The following is a 16,044-nucleotide window of genomic DNA, read 5'->3' on the forward strand; positions in this document are numbered from 1 at the left end:
GATATGTATAATACACTGGGGTACCAGGTACTCTCCTCTACTTGTAAATGGCTGAACCTTACCCCTAGCAGAAATTAACACTCTAGAACAGTGGTTTTCAAAACCTATGGTCTGTGGAGATTGCGAAAGGGGTCTGTATCACTATTTTAATATAATTTTAGGGGTCCACATATGAAATAGGATGAAAACCATTGCTCTAGAAGGCTATTTATTTTGTATCTCCCTCTCTGAGTAGCATTGGAATTGTCCACTATCATTTCCCTTTCTTCATGAAAGGCTACACAGCTTGTAGAATTAATTACAAAACCAGAATCCATTAAATGAAAATCAGATTCACAGTGTGTTGCTAAGGGGCTGATGGGTCTGAGATGGAACTCCCAGTAATGTGTGCGAGTCCCTGCACATACTTTGGGGGCTCAATGTGCTTATGTCTGCACTAGTCTCACCAGGAGAAATAGTGGACTATGGAGACCAAAGCCCTTGTATATTTCAAGGCTCCTGCTGTGTTAGATGCCTTTGTTGTGTTACCTCATCTATTGCCATCACAAAGAGCTGCTGACCACTCACACAGTCATTTCACTGCCTCCAGCACTCCTAGGGAGCGTGTGGCACTGTAGTCAAGAGGCAGAGCACCTTTCAGTGATAGGGAATGGAAGTGACCAGGTACCAATTCTCCAGGACAACCAGCAACTCTGAGGAAAGGTAAAACAAGCAAATTTTGTTGTAAGTGGGGTTGGTGTGTGCAACTTTAGCAACAAACCCGCAGGAGGGGTCCGATGAGCTGCTAACTACAGGTTTCAGAACTTGACAAAGTCCCCACTTAGATGCCTTAAATATCTGCTTTAGGCAACCATCTATGTTCTGGAAATTAATTCCCTCTCTGAAACATATAGAGCATGACAGATCAGATTAATATTTTGTGTGAGGATCAGGTGCTGAATAGAATTGCTAATATTTTAAAATAAAAGCTGCTTAATTGATCCCTTTCATTGTAATAATTATGCTGATAAAGTCAATTTTCTAGCAAAACTTCCTCCCGTGGGATCTCAGAGAGCTTTGCAAACAATATAAAGAAAATAATCAGAAAAGATTAGGCAGTATGTATTTATATCATAAAACAATAGCATTAAATAAGCCTAGAAATGTTGGGCCTAATCCTGTGCAAAACTTCTGTCGACTCTAATGGGGTTCTGCACAAGGAGGGTTTGTGGGATCAGATCTTCTAGCTAGTGCTTACATAGTTCTCATGTGTTTGTCATCAGTGCATATTTCTAGTCTGAAATAGCATAACTAACATGGATGTACTGCATTGTCAGCACTTACACTGACACTATCCAATTGCTTCTAGGGCTGTTGCTTAATCACAGTTAACTCACAATTAACTCAAAATTAATTGCACTGTTAAACAATAGAATACCAATTGAAATTTATTGAATATTTTTGGATGTTCTTCTACATTTTCAAATATATCAATTTCAATTATAACAGAATACAAAGTATACAGAGCTCACTTTATATTACAAATATTTGCAGTAAAAAACAAAAATAGTTTCTCAATTCCCCTCATACAAGTACTGTAGTGCAATCTCTTTATCATGAAAGTGCAACTCACAAATGTAGTTTTTTGTTACATAAGTGCACTCAAAAACAAACAATGTAAAACTTTACAGCCTACAAATCCACTCAGTCTTACTGCTTGTTCAGCCAATAGCTAAGAGAAACAACTTTGTTTACATTTATGGGAGATAATGCTGCCCACTTCTTAAGTACGATGTCACTTGAAAGTGAGAACAGGCATTCTCATGGCATTGTTGTAGCTGGAGTCACAAGATATTTGCTTGCCAGATGCGTGAAAGATTCATATGCCTTTTCTTGCTTCAGCCATCATTCCAGAGGACATGCTCGTTAAAAAAACAACAACATGTTGTTAATTAAATTTGTGACTGAACTCCCTGGGGGAGAACAGTATGTCTCCTGCTTTGTTTTACCCACATTCTGCCATATATTTCATGTTATAGTAGTCTCAGATGATGACCCAGCACGTTGTTCGTTTTAAGAACTCTTTCACTGCAAACTTGACAAAATGCAAAGAAGATACCAATGTGAAATTTCTAAAGATAGCGACAGCACTTGACCCAAGATTTAAGAATCTGAAGTGCCTTCCAAAATCTGAGAGGGATGAGGTATGGAGAATGCTTTCAGAAGTCTTGGAAGAGCAATACTCTGATGTGGAAACTACTGAATCCAAACCACCAAAAAAGAAAAATCAACCTTCTGCTGGTGGTATCTGATTCAGATGATGAAAATGAACATGCGTCAGTCCACACTGATTTGGATAGTTATTGAGCAGAAGCCATCATCAGCATGGACCCATGTCCTCTTTAATGGTGGTTGAAGCATGAAGGGACATAAATCTTTTGCGCATCTGGTATGTAAATATTTTGCAACAGCAGCTACAATAGTGCCATGCAAACACCTGTTCTCACTTTCAGGTGATATTGTAAACAAGAAGCAGGTAGCATTATCTTCTGCAAATGTAAACAAACGTGTTTCTCTGAGCGTCTGGCTGAACAAGAAGTAGGACTGATTGCATTCAAAACTAAAACAGGGGTTTTTGTATAGAATTCTACATTTATAAGTTTAGCTTTGATGATAAAGAGATTCTAATACAAGTAGTTGTATTAGATGAATTAAAAAATACTATTTCTTGTTCTACAGTGTGAATATTTGTAATAAAAAATATAAAGTGAGCAATATACTCTTTGTCAGGGGCAGCTCCAGGCCCCAGCACGCCAAGCACGTGCTTGGGGCGGCATGCCATGGTGGGCGCTATGCCAGCCGCTGGGAGGGCGGCAGGCGGCTCCGGTGGACCTCCAGCAGGTGTGCTTGCGGAGGGTCCACTGGTCCCACAGCTCCGGTAGACCTCCTGCAGGCACGCCTGTGGGACATCTACCAAAACCGCGGGGCCAGCAGACCGCGGGACCAGCGGACCCTCCGCAGGTACGCCTATGGGAGGTCCACCAGAGCTGCCTGCCACCCTCCCAGTGGCTGGCATAGTGCCCCCCGTGGCATGCTGCTGTGCTTGGGGTGGCAAAATGTCTAGAACCGCCCCTGCTCTTTGTATTGTGTTGTAATTGAAATCAATATATTTGAAAATGTGGAAAACATCCAAAAATATTTAAACAATAGAATACCATTTATTTAATCACATGATTAACCACAATTAATTTTTTTAATCGTTTGGCAACCTTAATTGCTTCATTTACCAAGAGTTCCATTCTCTAGTGTACACAAGCATAGACCACAGGGAACCAGTGCAGCAATCCTCACTTCCTCTCTTTGGACCTGATCCTATGAGGTACTGAGTGAGCTTTATCAGTGGGACTTGAGAGGCACTCAACAACTTGTCGCAGTTACTCAGCATCTCATGGGATCGGGCCCCTTCTCAGCAAACATTCATAAAAGGTGATATGCAAAGGGAAAGGCCTAAGCATACCATTTCTGTGTTTTTCCTGCTGTGTGTTTCTTTGTGGAGTAATATATCTGAGGGTTTCATTTCCAGGGTTCTAGCTCATTTCAGTAACATACTGCTAGTGCTGGACGAGATGCCAAACTTCCCTGAGGAGCTCCAAGGGGCAAAGAAAGGGATTCTGTATCTCACACAGTACAAAGTAAGGATCCAGACTTTTAAATCTAATTATTTACATCATGCCAAACGATGTTGCATCTGAATACCTGGCAAACTACAAAAGCCATAAGCCAGCCACACAAACAGGAAATTAATATGGGGTGTCACAACACAACATCACTGCTTTAGCAAACTGCATAGCAGCTGAAGGGAGGAGCATGGATTGTTTTCATGTGGATAGACTGTTAATCTGCAGTTCAGCAGCTCTGTAAATTACTGCTTTAATAAAGAACCAGTTTAGTTTAATAAGGGCAAGTTTACATGAGAAAATGTTGCCAGCACATTATTTAGGGATATGCTAGCAAAAACTATCATAACTACACTGGTAAGAGCTCTAGTTTAGACAATTACAGCAATACAAAAGTCATTATACCGGTATCAGTTTTGCCAGTTAGGGGAAACAGCATACACTATCCTGGTACAAGTACTTCTATAATTGCATCTATTTTAGGGGGGGTTTGCTGGTTTAACTATACTGGTAAAACCCAGCTAGCGTAAATCAGGCCTAATAAAACAACTCTTTCATGTTTTTACCCAGCATGCAGTACATGAAACAACAGCTATGATTTTGCTCTATGTGCTGTACCTTTAAGTTCTCTGGAGGCAGCTGCCATTTTGCATTAAGTTCAGATGCAGCTTGTTACAGAGGCGACATACACACTAAACATAAAAAGAAAGTCTTCAGGAGAGAGGATAAAGTCATTCCTACTGAACGTATGGTTGTCAAGGCAAAACACAACATACTGCTACACCCTAATGTTGCTCTCCTTTCTGCCCACATCTTAGACTATATTATTTCCAGAGGGTAGGTATCATCATGCACATGTTGTTGCAAAGTGATGGATTTTCCATTTCCTCTGGCAATGGTGAGATTGATGGATCTTGTAATCTCAGGGAAGGGATTCAGCAGTAGTGGGTCAGCAGCTGAGAAATTTCCATGTCACAGTTCCATGACTCTTGCTTGTTTCATGGACAATTCCATGTTTGCCAGTGAGCAAAGCTATTGTAGTAACTACTGTTGACAGGGAAAGAGGTGATCCCTGAGACGGTAGGCAAAGCCCACTGATTGCCATGAAGATTAGCATGAAGCTCTAGAACTTGCAGAGGGATCCAGTATAGTTAGTAGAGCAGAGGGATCACAGGTTTGCATTGGTGTCAGCTGCTTAGCTGCATCTTGCTTATCATCTCCAGCACTGACATATCCCTAGATCTCTCCCTTCCCTTTCTGATCCCACTCCCCAAATAAGCAACAAAGCTAAAAGCAATACTCTTCCTGAACCTGTTATTGTCTCTGTTTCCCTAGATGATATTCCAGCACAAGGACAAGGGCTCCACGACCATCCGCTTTCCACTTCAGCTCCTGGGGGACTGTATGATAGGGGAGGAGCTGAGCTCCAGACAGCAATATATCAAAGGGACTATTAGTATGTGTTGTACCTTACCATACCCAGGACCCTACTGCTGCCACGCGTCATTGTGTCTCCTGTCACACTTACTCAATGAGGAGAAGCAGATTAATATTAGCAGATATTGCCTGTGTGGCGTAGAAAGGTCCACATGCAGGTGTATTGACCAGGAGAAGGCCATATCCCGCTATCATTTTGATGATCACTTTAGACAGGGCATGGATTATTCATCACAAATCTAAAACCATGATTACATCTGGTTTCCAGGGGATCTGAACCCAACTCCCTTGCGCTCAGCTGAGGGCAATGGAGGCCCTTCCCTAGAAATAGGAAGCGAGGGCTGGAATAAAACCCAGGATGTCCATACATCTTGGATTAACCAGCCACCATTTTCCATTAGGATAGAAAATACATTGCTCACACACACCTGCATCCCTCAAAAAAATATCTTCAGAGGATATTTATCCCAGATGAATTTATCTGGCTAACTGTGTGTCACGGGTTTTCCGCACATTATCAGTTCCTTAGAGTTATTTAGGTGCCCATTGGTTTCTATGGGAGTTAGGTGCCTAAATACCACTGAGGATCTGGGCTCAAGTAACTACTTACAGAAGGTGATTGGACTCAGGAATCCTGTGTTCTATCCCCAACTCTACCACCTACTCACTGTGTCACATTGGTCGCTTCTGTGCCTCAGCTCCGCCCAGAGGGTAATAATATCTATTCCACAGTCTAGCTGAAAAACTTGGTGATTGTAAAGTGCTTTGAGATCCTGAGAGGAGAACTGCAAAGGATTATTGCGTGTAGCACTAAAAGAACAGACATGATATAAGAGTGACCACTCCCTTTCATCAGGGTCATTTGAGGGCAGTCCAAGGATTGCCTCACAGGTGTAGTTTCTGTGTTGTATTCATGTCACCATAATGACAGGGAAAAGAACCATGGAACTGTGGGAGGGAAGATCATGGGAGTAGGAAAAATAACAGTTCGAAGAGATGAGGAAACAGGGACAATAGAGCAAACTGAAGAAAGAGGAAAAGTCTCTGGTGAAGGAACATTAGGTGACTTGACTCATGGGCTCACTATAATCTCACCCACTTAGCTTCCAGTCAAGGTGTTCTCACCTTCAAATTCATCTTCCTGTATGAAGCCACTGATTGCCTGAATATGATCAAAACCCTGTCTTCAGCAGGTGAGGCTCTTGATGGTTCTGCATAATGCCAAAAGTCTGGTGGTTGTTTTATACACATATTGGAAGGCAAGGTCCCAGCTCCAAAGGGCTTACAATGTACACGCCAGATCCAGATACCTGTCCTTTCATTATATGGTACTTTACTGCAACAGCAGTCCTACTGAAGTTAATAAAATTACTTGTGGAGCAGTATGCTTCTAAATCAGAACAAGGTCACCACAACTGGGCCCTATAAGGGCAGTACAGACAAAAGGATGCAATATAAAAGCCAAATGATTGATCAGTGTGGGCTGGTACAGGCCTTGTGTCTCTTATGCCCTACACAAACATAAAGAGTTGTGTTAATGATTATGTTACTATTAGGGTGACCAGATGTCCTGATTTTATAGGGACAGTCCCAATATTTGGGGCTTTTTCTTATGTAGGTGCCTATTACCCCCCACCCCCTGTCCTGATTTTTCACAGTTTCTATCTGATCACCTTCATTACTATTATAACAGCTGTGGAGTCTGACTCTCAACACTAATAAGGGTCTTTAGAAAATCAGTGGGCGTTAGGTATCTTAAGACCTTTGAGGGTCTGGGCTTGAGTGTCTCACATATATTGATAACTTTATTCTCCCAGCACCATTAAAGTAGGGCATTATCATCCCAAGTGAATAACCCTCTCTTCTTCCTTCACAACCACAGATCCTATCCCACATGTGAAACAGCCAGGAAGAGACAATTGTGGAACCAACAAGCCACATGCCAAGCATCAGCACTCACTCACTGTGCTCAGGGATATTGATCAACCCAGAGCCTGAACCCAACTGCCATACACACTCAGGGTCCCTCTCTTCATCTCCTGTACTCAGTTTCTTTTGCCTCTTGCAAAGAACAGGGGGAAGTGCTGCTACCATCTTTTTTCTGACTTTTGCGGTGTGGAGCCCTAAAGATTCCTTCTGTTTTGCTTCTCACACCTTGTGGTCAGATTTGTTACGGGTGATGTTCCTGTTCTGAACAGACACAGCACCCTTTTACCCCATTTCCTAGTCTAAATATCCAAAAGATGCCTAACTCCCTTAGGCATCTTGAAGTTTCCCACCCTTAGTTATATCTTATGCTCCATCTTTGGTTTTGTTTATGGTATGATGCAAGTTTCAGGAAACCCATTATCTTTCCATGGGTGCAGATGGTAGGACTGGTCAGGCAGGTGATGAAGTTTCACAGAGGTTGTATAGACTATCCATCAAGATAATTAACACTCCAAGAGTTGACTGGCATGTTGGCTGTATTTCCCAAGCTCCTGCATGAAGTTGGGCCCAGATCCACACACACATTTAGGCTCCTAGCTTCCACCAATTTCAACAGAGACAAGGAGGGTGAGGTAATACCTTTTGTTAGGCCAATTTCTGTTGGTGAAAGATACAAGCTTTTGACTTGTGCAGAGCTCCTTCCCTTCTTCACAGAGCCCAGAGCCTTGTGTAAGCTTGAAAGCTTGTTTCTTTCACCAGCAGTAGTTGGTCCAACAAAAGATATTACAGTAGAACCTCAGAGTTACGAACACCAGAGTTACCAACTGACCAGACAACCACACACCTCATTTGGAACCAGAAGTACTGCACGCAATAGGCAGCAGCAGAGACCAACCCCCCACCCTCCCCAAACATGCAAATACAGTATAGTGTTAAATGTAAACTACTAAAAAAAAAAAAGGGAAAGCAGCATTTTTCTTCTGCATAGTAAAGTTTAAAAGCTGTATTAAATCAATGTTCAGTTGTAAACTTTTGAAAGAAACATAACATTTTGTTCAGAGTTACAAACAACCTCCATTCTTGAGGTGTTCATAACTCTGAGGTTCTACCATACCTCACTCATCTTGTCTCTCTAATATCCTGGGACCAACATGCCCACAACACTGATTTCAAGGGAAGTGAGGAGCCTAAATACCTTTGTGGATCTGGTTCTTGGTATTTAGGATCCTGTAATTTACATGACAGTAATTACTACATAATGACCATACCTGCAGATGAGACAATTAGGAATTTGTCTAACAGCTGTTGAAACCCTTGGCTAAGCATGAAATATATGGCTCTCTATCCCCAGATATCTGAGGCGTGTAGACACCCACAGAGGAGGAACTAGTTAGCATGATAAAGTAGGGGCCAGAACTAGAGCAAACAGCTGAGTATAGCTAGTACTTATGGGATACGACAACATTAAGTCAGGTAAAATTTATGTTATCAGGAAAAACTTTCTGACCCCAAAGGACCTGTTAGCGTGAGGAATAAGTCAGGGTCAGTCATCTCCCATGCACCCTCCCATGGCAAGAAGTATCTCTACAGTACCATGCTAACAACATGTCCCTCAAAGGGTTTCTTAGACTCCACACAAGCTTTTCTTAGCCATTCACACCACCCCTTCTCAAGGGTACCAGTTTATTCACAGAAATTGTACCCCAAAATGAAAATCAACATCCCAAAACCTAGTTAATCAGTTTTACCCTCCCAGGCTTTTCCTGCCTGTAGCCTTCATGGGTAAACCCCAGGCCTATTCACCCTACTCCCAGTCCCAGGCCTTCCTGCTGGTGCCTTACTTGTTTATGATAGGCTACTATCAGGCTGGAGTCTCAGGTTTCTAGCTCTGGCTTTCAAACCCCCTGGTACCAAAATCTTCCCTGAAGGAACCTGCATTGTTTCCTGCAGTTTCCCACTTCACTACAGCCACTTGCTGCTCCTTTTAGGGAACTACCTGATCCAATCCAGGTGTACCTCTTCAGTAATCAGGATTGGTTAGCTCCAGGCCCTCCAGCCCTTAAGGGGCAAGCCACCCTGTTACACCTCCCAACAGATGTGGTGGAAACTAGACTGACATAATACTAGCAATTTTATCAGTTGGCGACAGTGCTGCACTAGCAGGGAGACGGTCTGTAATTCTATCAGGATTGCTTACTGGAAAACACTGAGGGTGACTAAATTTGTTAGTCTCTAAGGTGCCACAAGTACTCCTGTTTTTTTTACTGAGGGTATGTCTACACTACAGAAACTATACCAGCATAGCTATGTTGCTGCAGCTGTGCTGACATAACCCTGTAGTGTAGATGCAGCCTATGTCAACAGAAGGAGATATTCCATCAGTATAGGGACACCACCTCCTTGAATGACAGTAGCTATGTTGATGGAAGCATTCATCTGGTGACACAGCTGTGTCTACACAGTGGGGTTAGGTTGGCATAGCTATGGCGGTCAGGGCTGTTATTTCTTCATGCCTCTATCCAACGCAGCTATGTCAACCTGATTTTTTAAGTGTAGACCAGGCCTGAGCAACTCAGATTTTTTTTCCAGAGCTCTAGCACCAGTCCTTAATACAAGGAATCTCTTCCTAGCACTGATCTACGCCATACATTTTCCACCTCATATTCTCCTGCCTGACGCTGCTTTGGTGCAGATAGAATTCACCTGTGTAGTTTGTCAGTATGTTTAATTAAAAGTGTTTAATTTTTGCCTGGTTAGAATCTGGACTCCTTGGGTTCTAGTGTCTTCCCTATCACTGACTTCCCCTCTCTGTTTCTTAGTTTAATTCATAGGAAAATTAGTCCTCCACACTCTGCCACCAGTTCTAAAGTAGCTGGATGTTTCTGCACACAGGCTCAGTGGTGCAATAGTTAATAATGTTGCCATCACTGTTATTGAGCTTCAGAGTCAATAACGTAGTAAGATGCCGGGGGACAAAGGTATTGTTTCAGGCTGCATGCAGATTCAGGGGGGCACCACTGAACTGGCTCCTGTTCAAAAGGTTGTCTTCAAAACGAGGATGTCTAGAAAATGTAATTACCTTTTAAGTGAAAATTTAATTTCTGCAGAATCGGTTAGAGCCACTAGAGGAGTGTCGGTACAGCATCCTGGCTCAGTCCAACTCCTGCTCTCAGTGGCTGAGAAGATTCAGTGCCTTGGTATCATGGGGATTACTGCCTTGTAAATCCTTCCAACAGCTAGATTTGTACTTGCAAAGCACTGTGAGACTCACAGATGACAGGTACTAGACACACTCAAAGAATTTATTTTTACTAACATGATTTTCTTTCTGCTTGTTAAATATACAGATACATTAAGAGAGGCTGCTAATCTTCAGGACTATCCAACAGCCTCCATCTACACTTATGCCCACCCAACAGCACCTCGGGTTCCCCGTAAGCATTGAAACATTTTCTCCCTGGTTACATGAAATGTCCTCCAAACTTCCAGCTGGAGTCTGAGGGAGGAGAGAATCATGGGCCCATCCAATGCTCATAGAAGTCAGTCAAAATCTTTCAATTGACTTCAAAGGCTTTGGATCAGGCCTTCTATATCCAGGGTCTTTCATTCCTGGGTTACCCCACACTGTGCTCCACTAGCAGTATCCCTGGTAGTGCGAAGGACTCAGCCTTTCTCAGATGAGAGAAGAGCTCAGTTACCATCTTCATTCACACTTGGGCTTCCCCACCCAGTCCGGTGGGCCCATCCTTTCCTGACACGAATCCTGAGCCATTGTAGGGTTAACTTCCTTCCTACGATGAGCTTTTGCCACTCCCATTGCTCTCAGTGATCAGCAGTCTACCCTTAATGTTTGTTAAAGTTGGTCCATGTTCTCTTCTGTTCTGTTCTGTGCAGGTTCTCATAGTACACTCATCATTGTAGAATCTGAGCACCTTCCAGTAGCACATTAAGCAACATGACTAAATCTGTTACATATCTGTTGTAATCAATGACTCATAATTAGGGCCCAGACCTGCAAGATGCTGAGCACTCAATTCCCATTGGAGTCTATGGGAGTTGAAAGCACTCAGAGACTTACAGTACCTCAGCACCCCTCAGAACTGGGACCTCGGAGCAGTAATAAAGTGCATTATTGGAGCCCCAGCACCAGTAGAGGAACTTCTATTCCATAGTCATTTGGTGAAACTGCCTTGGGGTAGCTCAGTTTTTCCTTCAGAGCTATTTCCCGGGATCAGCTAGATCTTCACCGAGGAACTCCTCTGGAGCCTGGAAATCAGTAAGGAATAGAAAACAAAGAATGTGAGAGAGAAAGAGTTCCATTTGGGCTGTTCAGCTCAGGCACTCACATGTTATGGCCCAGAACAAGTAGCATGTCAGTACTAGACTGAAAGAGGGTGCTGGGCGAAGGCTTCACTAAGGTGGGATCTCTGTTCACACCTGAGATGCTGAAAGGTTTCTGTTCTCCCTGGACAGGTTCGCTCAGCACACTTCCATATTGGCCACCCCCCTATCCTGGCCCACCAGAGTTACCTCCACCCTACTCTGAAGTGGAGTCCACAAGCCCAAGAGGTAAGTCAGCACAAGGGCACACAGGGTGTCACACAGCTGTAAATCACCTTGCTGGCTTTCCTGATTCCATTTCCCTAGGCTAGATAGGGCTTTGCTCCTCCCAGCGGGATCCATGACTGCAGGGCTGGCTGAAACACCTCAGCAGCCTTCTTCACACACCTGCCCCCACAAGCTGCAAGAACTAAGATTCAGGGGGAATCCTCCCTGTGACTTCTGCATCAAATACTCTCCTATGCCAGTGAGGGAGGTTGAGACCCATGGCATGGTTAATAATATGACATGCATGTTGTGGAAGGAGTTTGGGATGGATGTTCTCTGTACACAGGTACTCAGAGGACCTAGCTGGAACCTCATCTAGAGCTCTGACAAATGGGGAGACCTCCCAGTTCCCCAGGGGATGCAGCTTATTACAACCACAGAAGTCTCAGTCAGTACAAAGCTGCTCATATTCCACTCCACACGACAGTGCAGAGTTACCAATGCAGAGAGGATTAGGCACTGCTCTGTGTAATGCTGAGCAAGCCACTAAGGCCCCAATCCTACATGCGCTAATCCATTGAAGCCAATAGGCTCATTCACATACTTAAAGTGAAGCATATGTCTAAGTGTTCGAATGATGAGAGCCTTAGGGTACATCTACACTGCAGGTGAGTGGTGTGATTCCCAGCTCTGCTAGATGTACATGTGCTAGCTTTGATTGAGTCAGTGCGCTAAAAATAGTGGTGTGGCCACAGCAGGACAGGCTGTAGCTCAGGCTGACTGCCTGAGTGCATGCCTAGGATCTCAGAAGGGATTGTCCTCAGGCAGCTTACCTATGATGCCCTGTGCTAGTTCGATCAAAGTTAGCACATGTACATCTACCCAAGTTGGGAATCGCACCTCCTGGATGTAGTGTACATGTACCTCGAATGACTAGCCAGAGTTCTACAGGCAGTGCCTGGGCAAGGGGACTACTTACATACTACTGTATTATACTTGAGGACAACTGTGTTTACTCAGATGCTTAAGGTTAAGCACATGCATAGGTGTTTGCAGGACCTGGGCCTTAACCTCACTTTCCCCATCTATCAAGAAACTGGAGTCATTGCCTTGAATTACTGTAAAAGCCCTAATGTATTTGAGAGAAAGATAATAAAAACCTAGTTCTTATCGAGTGCTTTTCATCAGTAGCTCTCCATGATTTAGAAAGGCGACTACTGTGACGTGTTCCCCCCAGGGTGCCACCTGAAACTGGGGTACCACTGAGCCCCTCTGACCCACCAGCCTGCCAAGCCCTCTCCTGGGCTCAGGCACACATAAAGGTAGGGACACACCCAGTTGCAGAACACACAGACACTGATCAGCTCTGCATGGGGAGGCTTCATCTAAGGAACTGCTCAGCTGCTCCAGTGCACCCCTCCCCCACCCGCAGAGTGTAAAAAATTACACCGTCTTGTGCTGCCTAGAGATCTGTACAGTGTAAGCTCATGAAATTCGCTCCCCTCCCTCAATGTGGAGAAGGGATATGCAACAGTTTTCTGCCCCAAGTTGTGACTCCCACACACTGGTTTTAGACAAAGAAAAAATAAATGTATTAACTACGAAAGAGAGATTTTAAGTGATTATAAGGCAGTAGTGGGCAACCTGCAGCCTGTGGGCCGCATGCAGCCCATCAGGGTAATCTGCTGGCAGGCCACGAGACAGTTTGTTTACATTGACCGTCCGCAGGCACAACCGCTCGCAGCTCTGGGAACAGCAAACTGTGGCCACTGGGAACTGCAGGCAGCCGTGCAGATGGTCAACGTAAACAAACTGTTTCTCGGCCCACCAACAGATTACCCTGACAGGCTGCATGTGGCACAGGAGCCACAGGTTACCCACCACTGTTATAAGGGATAGCAAACCAATCAAAGCAGATAACCTAGCAAATAAACAAAACATGCAAGCTAAGCTTAATATACTAAAGAGACTGGATATCAGTAGCAAATTCTCACCCTAAATGATGATTTGAGCAGGCTGCAGAGATTCTTAAGGGGCCAGCTGCACTTGCTTACAGCTTAGAAACACCAGGTGTTCCTTTCACAGACTAAAAATCCCTCTTGCCTAGGTCCAGCACTTCCCCCCAGTTCAGTCTTTGTTCCTCAGGTGTTTCCAGGAGTCTCTTTGGGCCAGGAGTCAGTGAAGAACCATGATGATGTCACTCCCCTGCCTTAAATAGCTTTTGCATATGGCAGGAACCCTTTGTCTCAAAGCTTAGTTCCCACATGAGTCAGTGGAAAAAACACTGGTATTTCAATATGGAGTCCAGTACCAGGTGACCTGGTCACATGACTTGTAGTCTTACAGCAGCCATGAGTCAGAGGCTGCTTGCAGTGTTCTCAGGAAGACACCCCACCCCTGGTGGGAGATAAACTTCTTCTAAGGCAGGGGTTCTCAAACTGGGGGTCAGGACCCCTCAGGAGGTCACGATGTTATTACATGGTGGGATTGTGAGCTGTCAGCCTCCACCCCAAACCCCGCTCTGCCTCCAGCATTTGTAATGGTGTTAAATATATTAAAAAATATTTTTAATTTATTAGGAGGGGTCGCACTCAGAGGCTTGCTATGTGAAAGGGGTCACTAGTACAAAAGTTTGAGAACCACTGTTCTAAGGCCTATTGTTTTCTCTAATGGCCCTTCCCAGCCAGCCATCTAGACTGAGTACATTCTGAGTGCATTCTGCCTAGTGGGCATTCCCCAGGTGTTTGTAATACTAATATATAATCAATATTCCTAACTTCAGATACAAAAATAATACATGCATACAAATAGGATAATCATATTTAGTAAATTATAACCTTTCCAATGATATCTCACATGACTTATCTTGCATAAAATGCATTATAATTATGCCATAATAATATCACTGTGAAGAATATGGGATGCAGTGTCACAGCCACTATCATAAGCAAAACAGATATAATAAACATAACGAAAAAGATCTACAGTAATATATACATATGTTAGAGAAATGCATTGAAAAAATGCTAACATATATTTTTACATTTTAGCTCACTGTAACTGATGACATCTCCAGTCTTCTGATAAGTTATTTTCCAGCTACAGAAAATGTTTGCGAGATTTTCTACATTTATTTAACTCAGATGTTAAAATATATTGAAACCACCGTCCTCCTAGTCGCTTTTCCCACTGATATTTAATACAGCAGTTTACTTATTTGTTACTAACCATATGCACAGAAATGGGACAGACATCTCGATAATATCACCAATGTTGTACCATCCTTTGTGATTTGGGTGACCACTCGTGTGATATGACTTTGTGGATGAGAGACTGGAGCAGGGTAGATGTCAAAATGTTGTGGAGGGGATCAGCCCTATGAAGTTCTGATTAGCTGGTTCACATCCTTGAACTGTATCCCAAATTTTGAGCTATTGTTTACTAGTGTTTCACTGACTATCAATTCATTGTTCTTATTCATTATTTGTATTATAATAGTGCCCAGAGTGCCCAGTTGGATTCAGGGCCCCAGTGAGCTGGGTGCTGTAAGGACAAAGAAGAGATTTTTGAGAGCCTAGTCTGAGATGTCTTAGGCCCTAATATAAAAGCCCAATAACAGTAAATAATATCAAAGGAATCTTTACTAGGGCTGGCAGGAAGGAACACTCTTGGTGAAATGCTGCCATTGATTCCAGAAAGTATAATTCTTCACTACAGACAGCACAGTAGGAGGGATGCATGCCATTGCCTATATCTGTGAGCAGTATAATTGTCCCAGGCTATTGCCTATATCTGGGGTCCATTCACCTGGCTCAGCCCAGGTCAAATGTACATGGCAGGCACACAGTGCTTGAAAATCGATCTCTCTTTGCCATTGGGACAGATCAGTACAGTTTGGATCCAAACCAGATCTAACTTCCTCAGGAGTTCAGGATGGTGTTCAGATGTAGAGTTCTGGTTCAGCCCACTAGAAAGGCTGGAGCAGAGCACTGGCCCCTTACAGACCCCAGATGTGGGGCTGTTTGGCTCCTCTGAGGTGAGGCAGGCCCAGCTGCACTTTTCAAGATGGTATATAGGAGCTATTGTGAAGGATAATAATGTTGTCTCCACTTTTCTCTCATTTCTCAGAGAGCCAAGAGGGCTGCTGCCACTGCAGGGCCCTGAGAACCCAAGAACAGACAGACAGGCAGAACTGAGGAGCCAGCCCAGAAATGTATGGACATAAAGCCTTTCTGTCCCTTGCTTTCTCCTTTCCCTAGACTCCCCACAACATGACAGTTCTGTGAGGGCAATGAAGCAAAATTCCACTGACAAAGCCTGATTCAGTCCCCGACAAGCTGCTCTGCTACCCTGTATCTCATCGTGCTTCCTGCAGCAGTAAAAGCTCAGATTTCCCCCACACACTTGTCTTCGTGCATTGTTTTCCAACCCCAAACCATATCCCGAAAACTCAGCCAGCCAGCCACCATGATCT

At 43.8% G+C, this 16,044-nt stretch overlaps 1 protein-coding gene across 1 annotated transcript; it reads left to right on the plus strand.

Moving 5' to 3' along the window:
• The first annotated feature begins 649 nt into the window (after nt 1-649).
• Nucleotides 650-15,766, plus strand: LOC115642188 (WW domain-binding protein 2-like). Its single transcript, XM_030545674.1, has 7 exons — nt 650-702; nt 3,563-3,671; nt 4,992-5,112; nt 6,197-6,286; nt 10,370-10,456; nt 11,496-11,591; nt 15,699-15,766. Exons 1-7 carry the CDS (start codon nt 650-652, stop codon nt 15,764-15,766), a joined length of 624 nt encoding a protein of 207 aa, XP_030401534.1.
• Nucleotides 15,767-16,044: the final 278 nt, after the last annotated feature.

The sequence above is a fragment of the Gopherus evgoodei genome, unplaced genomic scaffold (assembly GCF_007399415.2).
Source record: "Gopherus evgoodei ecotype Sinaloan lineage unplaced genomic scaffold, rGopEvg1_v1.p scaffold_38_arrow_ctg1, whole genome shotgun sequence".
In the NCBI taxonomy this organism is placed as follows: domain Eukaryota; kingdom Metazoa; phylum Chordata; order Testudines; family Testudinidae; genus Gopherus; species Gopherus evgoodei.

Bases quoted from the DNA above. Each gene is read 5' to 3' on its own strand.
- LOC115642188 (XM_030545674.1), top strand. From the start codon at position 650: ATGGAAGTGACCAGGTACCAATTCTCCAGGACAACCAGCAACTCTGAG. The intron at 3,672-4,991 runs GTAAGGATCCAG...CTGTTTCCCTAG, and splicing joins TGTATCTCACACAGTACAAA to ATGATATTCCAGCACAAGGA. The intron at 5,113-6,196 runs GTATGTGTTGTA...TCACCCACTTAG, and splicing joins ATATATCAAAGGGACTATTA to CTTCCAGTCAAGGTGTTCTC.